At 28.9% G+C, this 12,462-nt stretch overlaps 1 protein-coding gene across 4 annotated transcripts in view; it reads right to left on the reverse strand.

The window, feature by feature from the left end:
- The window catches only part of LOC142333015 (uncharacterized), a 75,345-nt gene that overhangs the window by 31,109 nt on the left and 31,774 nt on the right, over window positions 1-12,462 (reverse strand). For all 4 annotated transcript variants that reach the window (XM_075379791.1, XM_075379789.1, XM_075379790.1 and 1 more), the window contains one exon: window positions 1,199-1,311. In XM_075379791.1, the coding sequence (XP_075235906.1) occupies window positions 1,199-1,311 (113 nt within the window). The remainder of the gene's footprint in view (window positions 1-1,198; window positions 1,312-12,462) is intronic.

Here is a 12,462-nt window from a genome sequence, read left to right on the forward strand (position 1 = left end):
ACCAAAACTCAGCTGTTTTTAAACAGATTTGAACAAATGAAATGTCATTTTGTTAAAGATAAAAGTTTTAATATTTTATCCAATAAAAAAAAAATTTGATAAAATGAATAATTACAGAGCTATTAATTATAATATAATTTTAATGGCTATGAATTTTGAAATTTTGTAAACTTATTTGTTTTGTAGATATTGTTGAATACTAATACATTAAATTTATTAAAATATCTCAATCCATTATTCATATATAATTTCTATTGAAAAAAGCGCCAAACAGAGGGAAAATGAAGTTAGATAGGGGATTTGTATGTGATCATTTTTGTTTAGTTTGTTATCCTGAATCGATACCTAAGTTTTGCCAACACCTTCTAGGAAGCTATGTATATTTGTTAAAGTATACAAAGGTTATTAGAGGCATCTTCTTCCACTCATTTTTATATCACAAAAATTTTGGTTTTGAACTTTTAAAAAATGAAGGATGTTTCAGGGATGCGCAATTAAATAAAAGAGTTGAACTGAAAAAGTTGTCAAGGTTCCACAACTATTAATATATTACAATATAAGTGCAATATATTACAAGTTCAATATTTTTTTTCAACCGCTTGCTATAAAGGTTTTTTAAAAAAAAATTGTTTTCTTCTTTCCACACATGATTAATTCACTATATAAGCTCATAGTTTGTGCACGGGAATATGGAGTGGAAATGCTTAATTATATTTTCATAGAAACATTTTTAAAATCAAATGATGTTTACAGAAAGGAAAATTCTCTTACTTATACAAATATTTTCCTGATAAGTAACACCACTAGCCGATGTAAGAAGCGCTTAAAATCAATATAGAGGTTAGCGGTCAAGTTCAGCTCATTCAACTAACTATTCTTGAAGATGGGCCGCCGCATATGTGCTCTTATGAACGTGTAAATAACTTAACAAAATTAAGAAAAATTTATAAAATTTGGTCTGGCTACTTAATTGCAGAAAAAGATTCTCTAAAACCGTTCTTTGCATAAAAGTGATATACCGGCAAAAACTAGATTGAAATCTAATAATTAGCTCCAAATAAAAAAAAATCTTTCCGCACATATTACTACTATGGTTAAATAAAATTTTCTCCTGCTTATTTACCTAAACTACTTAATTTTACAATTATAATTAATAAATAATATACTAGAATAAATAAATAACATTATACAAACGTACGGTTTTCCCAGTTTCATTACAAACAGCACATCGTTTACAGTGGAGACATTGCCAGAGACCATGTTTATTTCTACATGAACCTTCTCTTCTGCTTTCAATACAGCTTGGATGTGCTACAATACAATAAAAGAAAAAATCCAAAATGAAATGTAAATAAGATATTTCTAAAGAAAATATCATAATAATATAATAAAACCCTGTTTAAGTGTACTTATCCGTATGAAAAAAGCTATCATATGCTAAGCGGTAAATATCACTTACCGTATCTTTAATTGTGATGTGTTAACTACATGGAATCCTATATAACATTCCTGAAAAACCGGCGATAAAAAAAATTTCAAAATTAAGATCAATTTATTACTGCAGCTCATTCCATACCGATCAAAAAAATTTCCCGGTCAAATTCTACCTTATAATCTCTTAATTTTACTAAATTTAGTATAATGATGTGTTAAAAGTGACAATTTTAAAGAAACTTCAAATTTTAAGCAAACAAGTTTACCGGTAAGTTATAATTTTCACAGGAGTTATGCAATAAGTTAATGCGGTAAAACTATACTAAAACTTGTCTCTCAAAATCAAACTAAAATTTTTATATTAATTTTCTCAAAAGCTAAGACTTTAAGGAAGATTTAACAGCCATGATTTGGAACTTTGGGCAACTCCAGACCTTATATATTATTGGTAATGACTTACAAAAAATAAAATAAATATAAATGTATTAAATTTACATAATTAGAAAGTCTTTACGATAAACAAAACCAATTAATATAACACCAGAATACTTCCACAATCAGAAAAAAGTCTTTATTTGCTATTATTATTATTATTATATAACCACAGAGTGCTATCAAAATATTGTAACCTTAAATAACTTTTCAATAGTTAATAGAAAAACTGAAGTAGATGTTTTTATTCTAATTTCTATATTTCACTATTTCCATAATTGTTATTTCAATCTCATGCCACCACAACATTCCTACCGCGGATCTTGTGGCAAGTCAAAAATTTGAAGTGGAAAGAATAAGGTCATACAATATTTAAAAGCACTGTAAAATAAATTGTGATATAAGAAACTTTGGGCTATGACAATCCTTATCAAGATGGTGGCCATTTAATATTTTACACTAGTTACTTTCAAAAGTGTTCTACAGCAACTTTTAAATTATCAGTTTAAAAGTGAAATACTAGAAGAGAAGAAAAAGAAAAATAGCAGTTGTTCTTAGCTCAAAATGATTAATTTTTCAGTATGATATCACTACTTGGAATATATATAATGTAGGCTATTTTTACAAAAATATTCCACGAAAAATATTCCACGTCTACAATTTTGCTTAAGGTTGTCACAGCCCAAATATTACATCAAGATAATTATTTTTCAATGGCCTTTTTGTTACAACTCTACTCCTTTTTAACATTTTTGAGTTTTCCTCCCTCCCAGGTACTTGTGGGTGCGATTGTTTCAGTCACAAAAAAATTAATTGTAACCGTATCAAAGGAAACATGTCCAAACAATCAATTTATTAATTAACTCACACGTAGAATAAACACAAAAAAATGTTTGCGCACAACTAGAATGTACAGTAGAACAAAAGAGGCCATTTTGGTCGATACGGATACTTTCTCAAGATACGCTTCAAATATTCATATTTACAGACCTAGAAAAAGAGTATGATAATGTAGAATGAAATAAAATTTCAAGAAAATATTGGATTTATTTACAGTCTGCATAAATCAATTTTTATTCATCAAATATTAGATACAGGAATAGGTTGCTGGACTTGGTATGACATCCTGTGACAGAGCACTACTTATTAGCAATGCCAACACTACTTTGATAACTGGAATAGAACTACTGTGAATTTTTTTTGTGTTGTTTTATAAATAGTAAAAAGAAGGAAAATGAAGACAAACTGCGATTTGAAAAGCAATGAAACAAAAATGTAATCTGACCTCGTTGCTAATTTGCAAATAGAAGTATTATAAAAGAAAATATAAAAAATAAAAATTTTAGAATGAAGTAATTATTCATGAAGTCATAAAAGATTACTGATGAAATCATTCCTTTTGGTAGAATTAGAAATAACTTAATAAATATTTTAAATGACATGAATTTATTGTTAAGAGAGACATTCACTCTGATACAGAAATAAAATAAAAATAATAAAATTTAACAGTAAGGTAAGATCAGGTATTAAAAATGGAGATCTTAATACGCCAGATAAAACAGGATTTCATTATTTCAGCAGTAAAATTACTAAGAATGAATGATTAAAGGTAGAAATCGAAACAGGCAAAAGCAAGGGAGCTAAAAAGCATAAATTTTACGCTTGTATGGAACCATTAGCAAGGTATTTTAAGAAATATTGACATGGATGTAGTTTTCTCTAAAAGTGAAACATGGACAACAATAAAAACATTAGTTAAATGAATAGTGGGCTTTGAAAGATAACATTACTGAAGAGAAACTTATGGCAGGATCTTGTACTGAGATGAACTAAGTGTGTGGACAGTAAATTAAGACACCCAGGATTAAATAATTCAGTAAGACAGTATATAAAGAAAGCTAAAATTCTTGAGGAAGACTAACATTGGAATCTACAGATTTACTTTAAGTATGCCACTAGGATCTCATGAACAAGAAAAGTTACAAAGAACTTGAAGAGGGAAACTTCCCCTTGACTTTTGAATCATTAAAAATACCCTATCGGCATATTTAAAATCTCTACCGCTTTTCTAATAAGGCGATCAACTTCATTAAATGTAAACCTGCAATTTTTGTAACATTTTCAGATATTTTTATTCTTAGTAATTTTCTTTTAAACGCTATCATTCAGAGGATATATCTAATTTTCAATAGTACGTACAGACAATATGCAACACTGTACAACACTTTTGTAAAATAATTCTTTCCTATATTTTCATGGATGGTTGTGAATTTAGTTTTATAATTTTTTATATAAATATTAAATTCACTTTTTTAAAAAATAATATTATTTATTTTTCCAAAACTGTAATAAACGTTTGCCTATTTTTTTTTTAATATTAGTAAAAAATCTTTAGTTTTATAAACTGTAATAAAAGTAATTTGGAAATTTTATTAAATTAATATTTCATTTTCAAAATTGAAATACAACTATTTCGTCACTTTTTGCATTTATTTACTAGACTTGCAAGATTAGGTCTGAGGCCGCTAATATTGAGTAAAACTGTTAAAACAGAAAAATGTAGTTTTATTTAAAAGTGAACAAAAATAATTATATACTATGAAAATAAACTCCATTGAAACAATAAAATAGTAAAACCACAACGCTGGGGACTTAGGTTCAAATAATATAGTACATATTGTTGGTAGGTACAAATGGAAGAGTTGCAGCACCTGAACAGTCATATTTAGAATAAAATACAACTGTACAATAACTATACTAAAAACTACTACACTACTTACTTTATACTATAAAAACATACTATAACTATAAAATACAACTACGTCAAATGAGATTTAAAAAATTGGCAGTTTATGATAAAAAAAAGTTACATACCACATTGAAAAATATTCAGAGATTTTAGGCAGTAAGCTAATTTTGATGTATGCAAAAATCAAGGAAAAGTTTTGAATTTTAAGTTCTTCATAACTTTATTAGTTTATGAGATTCCAATGTTGGCACGCTTAAAATGAACATATATTATATAAATAAGTGGACACAATAGATTGTTGAGATGTAAAAACTGATTACCACAAAACAGACAGAATAGAGCAATTTGACAAAAAGGACCTTAAAAAACATAATTATACTTTTTGTAATCCTAGAGTAAAAGCAAACACAAAAAAATATATATAAAAATAACTTTTCCATTAACAGTTTTTTTCTTAATAAAAATTAAATAGTAATATTTAAATCGGTAAAGAAAAAAAATCAATATTACTGATTATAAACAAAACGATTCAACAAACATGCTTTAACTTATCATAAATGATGACTCAAATAAAAAATATGAATAACTGATAAGCAAAATACATTACACTAAATGAAATAGCAAGAAACAATTATCACAGTCCAGTTATGGTCTAGACAAATTTACTATTCATGACCTAACTACTAGTACTTAGTTTCAACGATTCATTTTCATTTATGTAATTTCTGGAAAATACAGCAAAATTATTGAATAAAGTTGATTTTAATAGAAAAGTTATAAAAGTCTTTAACAAAAAGTGAGTAATAATTTTGCCGCTACTCATAAATTCAATGGGTCTGAAAAATTATTAGTTTAAATAGTAACTATAAAGACACCAAATTGTAGCTACTATACATATATATATATATATATATATTTTTTTTTTTTTCCAACATTTACAGGAACCAAAAAACAGTAATAACTGAAAAACATAAGAAAGAAGCCGTAATAAAAAAGGTAGTCCAACAAAGATGTTCCCTATCCCCGTTACTTTTTAATCTTTACATAGAACTAGCAGTTAATGATGTTAAGGAACAATTTCGATCCAGAGTAACAGTACAAGGTGAAAAGATAAAGATTCTACGATTTGCTGATACAGTTATTCTAGCTGAGAGTAAAAAGGATTTAGAAGAAACAATGAAAGGCATGGATGAAGTCTAATGCAAGAACTACCCCACGAAAATAAACAACAAAACGAAAGTACTGAAATGTAGTAGAAATAACAAGGACCAGTGAATGTAAAAATAGCAAGAGAAAAGATGGTGAAGGTAGAAGAATTTTGTTATTTGGGAGGTACAATTACAAAAGAAGGACGAAGCAGGAGCGATTTAAAATGCTAGCACAGGCGAAACGAACCTTCACTCAGAAATATAATTTGTTTACATCAAAAATTAATTTAAAGATTGGGAAGAGATTTTTTAAAGTATATGTTTGAAGCGTAGCTTTTTATGGAAGTGAAACTTGGACGATACGAGTACCTGAGAAGAAAAGATTAGAAGCTTTTGAAATGCGGTGCTATAGGAGAATGTTAAAAATCAGATGGGTGGATAAAGAGACAGACTTATAGGCCACATATTAAGACATCCTGGAATATTTGCTTTAATACTGGAGGGACAGGTAGAAGGAAAAAATTGTGCAGGCAGGCAATGTTTGGAAAATGTAAAACAAATTGTTAGGGATGTCGGACGTAGGGGGTATGGTATACTGAAATGAAATGACTAGCAGTAGATAGGGAATCTTGGAGAGCTGTATCTAACCAGTAAAATGACTGAAAACATTAAAAAAAAAAAATATTTTTTTTGGATAACAGATCAATGAACAAGATTTGAAAAAATTAACAAATATTAGTTTAAAAATACCAAACCCTAAAACTTTCTAAAAGGGACTGAAATAAACTGATAATAGAAGATGAAAAAACTTATAAAAAAATAAAAAATATTGGCATTTACCCCAACAAGTTGTACGAGTGGATGAGCAAACCGTTAAATAACAAATGTTCTGAAATGGCAAAATACTCAAAGAGAAATTAGATGGTTATAAATATAATTATTTATTGGTTAGATTTTCAGCTGTTGTTTTGCAGTAATGCTTTTTTTATAGTTAAACATTTTTTAAATGACACAATTTATTTCAGCAAAACAAAGACATGATTGCTTTAAAAAAAAATAATTTTAACTGCACAAAAGCAATTTTCTCAATTCCTTTAACAGAGCTACCAAAATCACGTTCATAAAATTTGTTTTTTTTTGGTTGGAATTGAAAAAAATTTGGATTTTTTAATGCAATTTTAAAATCTGGTTTTTTAAAAGGAATATCTTCGTAACTAAAGCAACTTTAAATAATAAATACAGAGAAATCCTTTTTGTGGATCTCTGTGTGGACCGGTAGCATCTTAGCTTATTGTCTGAAGGCCCCAGGTTCAAGTCCTGGTCAGGTATGGCATTTTTTGTCCACTACAAAAATTACATTTCATATTCCTACGCACAAGCTTCGAGTTTATACAGTGAATCAGATCATCCAACCAGAAGAAAAAAATATGGAATGCTAATATTAGGAACTGTCAACCAAAACAAAAAGTTCAGAAGAATAGTAATTTCAACAGAAGCGTTTTAATTCCATGTCCCAATTTACAACACAGAACTCACATCTAGTGACTTGGATACCACTACTAGCACAAGTGGCTTCTTTCTCAACAATTTTTATAGTAAGATCATGAATAATGAACATGAAAAAATTCCACACAGTAGATTTTTATCCAAAGGTTATAAAAGATTATATCAACACATAATTTTTTATTTAATCCGGCAAGGTGATAGATAAACCAGCTGCATATAAAAATACAAGATGTGTGTGTTGAATAAGATTTGTTTCTACCTTTTAGAGCTTTTTGCTAGAGAATTTGTCCAAGTCTGAATTAGCACAACCAACATCAAAATTCTTGAATGTTTGATCGATTGCAATCAATTAGTGCTGCTGGGCCAGGGGAAAAACACTGACAGAATGTTTACAAATTCTTACCAAGACTTATGGGGAAGACTTGATCACTCTGCATGAGTGGCACAAAAATTTATTGAAGGATGTGAGAACGTGGAAGACAATGAAAGACCTTAACGACCAGAATAACTTTCCACTTTAAGAATTGAAGAAAAAATTGGCAAGATTGTTTGGAAAGTTTATAGACTCAATTTTCCAAATGACAGCTGAACCCATGAACATTGACAAAGACACTGGATGGAAGATTTTGCATGAGGTTGTCAACATGAAAAAAGTATACGTCAAAATGGTCTCTAGGGTTTTTACACTAGAGCAAAAACATCACAAGGAAATTTACTCTAAAATGCTGCACACCTTGATAACAGACCCGATCTTTTTATATCACTCCAGATGAGAAAACCTAGATATTCCTATAGGATCCAGGGATGAAACTACAATTGATATACTGGAAAACACAGTCATCAACAAGAATCTAAAAAGCAAGTGTAAATTTATAGCCATCTCATTGTATTTTTTTGATGGAAGGGTGTACTTTTGAAAGAATGGCATCATCATCCAGAAGCCACAACAGTGAACCGGCAAAGTTTCAACAAAACTGAAAGAAAGAATTAAGAGAAAAAACAACCAGAACTATGGGAAAAGGTTTCATTCCTCAGACAATGCGCCGGCTCACACAGCAATGTCTGCAGTTTTTGAACAACAAACACATCCCTCTTACGCTGTAAGAGGTATATTCTGGATCTTTCATATTTCCTAGATTTGGCACTGAGACTTTTTCTTTTTCTTTTTTGCTTAAAGGAACATTTTTTGAGACAGATGATGGATCGAGGAAGAAAACACCAGATGTGATATAATATTTGACTAACTGATTTTCTCCACGGCTTCAACCAGTGGAAACCAAAACTGCATCAATGTGCAAGTGTGAACGGGGACTACATTAAAGATCATTAGACCTGTAATACATATCTATGCGTATAAAGGCGATTTATTGTATCGGTCTTGTTATTTACAAAACATACCTCATACGTTTAAAAAGTAAAAATTATACATTTCAAAAGCAAGAGTTTCTTATAAAAGAGAAATTACTTTTTTTAGTAATGCCAATCGATTAATGTTTTTGACTTTGTTAATAGTAATAACAACTAACCCGTAAATTCCAAGACTTTTGGGTAACAAACTTTGAAATATATTAGTAATCTAAATAATTACAGTTATTGAAATCGTTGAAATGAGATTAATTTATAATAAAATGTTGAAATAAAAATGATAGAAATACTGTTCTCTTCGACAAAGTTTTTAACCGTGTAACAGAAATAAGAGAAAACCTAAAGAAAAATACCAGAAGAAAACCATACAATGTGAGAATCAGTTATTAAATCGGTACAGACTAACTTTAAAAAAAATAATGTACAATTTACACCACCACAACCAAAAGTTCACATCACAAACATAATTTGGACACCGAAGTACAGCAAATAAATTTTACGCTTTGATCCAAACAGATTTAATTTTATCACGATACATTAACTACAGGATTGTACACGATTACTTATTTCCTTTTTTTTTTTCAACAATGAGAAATGAATTTTGTAGCACGTAAATAATACTTTAGCCGACCGAGATTCAAATTCAACCTTTTGGATGAAAAAGACAGAAACATAACTTTGCCATAAAATGTAGACGATTACTACACAACTAATTGTGCTTTCTATTTACCTTTAAAGATAATATAACGCCAAATAAATATTTACAATTTCAGGTTTATGAACTCTAGAAAAGTAATAGTTAGTTTACCTCTACATCAAATTAATTAAATATGATATTATGAATTTGTATTTACGCAGGAATTTCATCCAAGTACAATTACTTTTTTCACAACGAACACATTAAATTTTTTATTTCACTATTTCTGTCATTAATAAAATTTATTAACAAAACGTTCTATCAAAGTGCTGCAGTTGTGCAATTACAATTTCATAAAATTTAATAAAAAATATTCTATCGACTAACACATGAAATATTAGTTTACAAACTACTGATGGAAAATAGATATATTAAAGCAAACTGTTACAACAGAAATCTTAGGATCAAATGTTTATGCATGTGTAAATGAATATACTTGTACTGATCTTCATTTAAAACTAAAGAATTGGATTGACTTGAATAATTTTTATATTGAAATTTCATATGATTTTAGGTGTAAATTTATTCACACAACTCCATTATTAGATGACCAGCAAAGTTTAAATAGACTACCATTTTTCAAGTAGTAATATTTTTGCTTAAATAAAAAGGAGTTATAAAAAAAATCTCACTTCAATTTTCACGGTATCGACATTATTTTTTATAATGTTATCTACCATAATTAAAATTGACCATAAATAATTGCTAATATGAATTTTATTCCTATATTATTTTATTTTTAATATGAAAACAAAAAGGCTTTTATTCTAATGACTTTATTCATTTCAAATTTTGACTATTTCTTCGATGGAATTACACATGAATGTAATCTGTTTTAACAAAATTTAAATAACGAGTGTGTACAATACATAGTATAATAAATAAATATATATATATATATATATATATAAGCATATCGACAGGGTTATAACAAACTAAATCTCGTGTCACAAACTTGAGTTGACTCATGTTTAATAACACTCAGATAGAAAGTAATACCATCAATAGAAAGAGAAACTCAAAAAGTTGACATTTTTTTTGTTTGATGACTTAATACTTAATTTACTACATAGAAGCTTGTATGTGGAAATATGGAAACGGAATTTTGTACTAAATGAAAAATCCCACATCTGACGGATTCAAACCCGGGACCTCCAGATGAAAGGCCAAGAAGCTACCGCTATGCCGTGGAGATTTTTTTTGCATTGCTTCACATGCGCTCAATGTTAGCTCCCTGTGTCACCCGATACACATCGGGCCAGAAGTACAGTCATGACGCATGTTGTAACATTGGACAATCCGTTGATGCAATGGCCTCTGTGATGTGAATACAAAGATCCTGGATGGTAGGTGGTAATGGACACCGATACAAATGTTGCTTGACAAATCCTCCAGAGAAAAAGGTTGCATGATGTAAGGCTGGGGGAACGCAGAGGCCGATGCAAACGTTCACTAACATCACGGCCAGGAAGCGTAATCCATCTCTTTGGTAGTTACCGATTCAGTTCGCATCTAACAGAGTGAAAATAGGGTAGTACCCGCGTGTAGAAAAATTAAACCTTGGATATACTGCTCCAGTTGTAGATTTCAGTGGACTTCATATGAAACTCTCTCTCACAAGCTTCACAGCTGCCTCGCTTACTGGTGGACAGCCGGTTGACTTTTGCACACGATGTATTAATATTACTTATTTGACAAATGTAATGAATTACTTCATTTTCACGCTTTACCTACGCTTTTAATCTCAACCGATTTTTTGCATCTGGCATCTTCAATTATCTGCTTTACATATTCTAATTTTTTAATTTAAATATTTATTTATTTTTAAATTAATTTAATATTATTTTATTTAATTTTTAATTAAATTTATTTAATCTCCTTCCTCTTCCCCCATTTCCCTTTCCCCCTTCCTCTTTTATTTTTTCTCTTTTCCCTTTCAATTTCCTTTGCCTCGTTTTCCACTTTTCTTTTTTCCATTTTCCCCTTCTTCCCTTTTACCTTTTTTGATTTTTCCCTTTCTCCCATCTTTTATTTTATTTTAAATGTATTATCAAATAACATATTACACTCGCTACATTAAATTTATCAATATAATTTTTTTATTTATTTTAAAATTACAAATTAAAACGTTTTTACAATATAAATTTTAGAAATTAAAAACTTACAAATATAAAACATGACGTCAAATTTATTAAAAATTAAAATAAATAAATAAATAACTAGGATTAAATAAACCATGCAACTTGGCCAGCCAACGTTAAGTACTGTGTGAATTTGAATTAAATTAAACTGAATTACACATTATCATTATGTGAAAAAGTGCTGCCATCTACTGCAGCCTTTATAAATGTGGCATTTCTAATTCTGCTTGTAGGCTGATCAATTTGAATCTCCTTTTATATTTATAAATATAAAATTTCTTTAACATGTCTTAACTTTTATTATTATTATTCATATTATATTTCTTGATTTTCAATATTTCCAAATTGGTTTGAATATCAGAAATAGAATATTTATTGTTAATAAGATGATCAGAAACATTAGATAAACCCAATTTTCCATTTTTATAATGTCAACATGTTCAAGAAATCTGGTTTTAAAAGAACTACTAGTTTTCCCATGGGTCAATCCATTTCAAGTGACCCAAGGTTTCAAGTGTCAAAGTTGCTTGACCAATTCAAGAAATATTGAAACTTACCCGCTTGTTTCCTACATGTCTCAGAACCTTAAAACTATTTTTTTAATTTTTTATTTAAGCAGTTTACCTGTGGCAGCCATTTTTGTTACAGTGTACACACCTATTTTTGTGATTGTAAGGGTTTACAGATTAAAAAACTATTGGTCCTGGAAGGATGAAACAAAAAGCAATTTATTCACATTTTCTCAAGGTAAAATATTGATCCGGTGGTTTACTTACTTATCTCTCTTCTTTCTATGAAAAAACAGTGAAATTTCACTTTTGGTAACTTTTTTCAACAGTCAGGGATGGCATGCATAGTTTGAATTACTTTTTTATATGTAGGCATATGTTACCAGTCTTACCATAAATAATATTAATGGTGATGTACTTAATTGTAAACTTTTATGAACTTTGAAAACTAATCTTTTTAAAAAATATTCAAATTTTGGCT

This window comes from Lycorma delicatula, chromosome 12, assembly GCF_047948215.1.
Source record: "Lycorma delicatula isolate Av1 chromosome 12, ASM4794821v1, whole genome shotgun sequence".
NCBI lineage: Eukaryota > Metazoa > Arthropoda > Insecta > Hemiptera > Fulgoridae > Lycorma > Lycorma delicatula.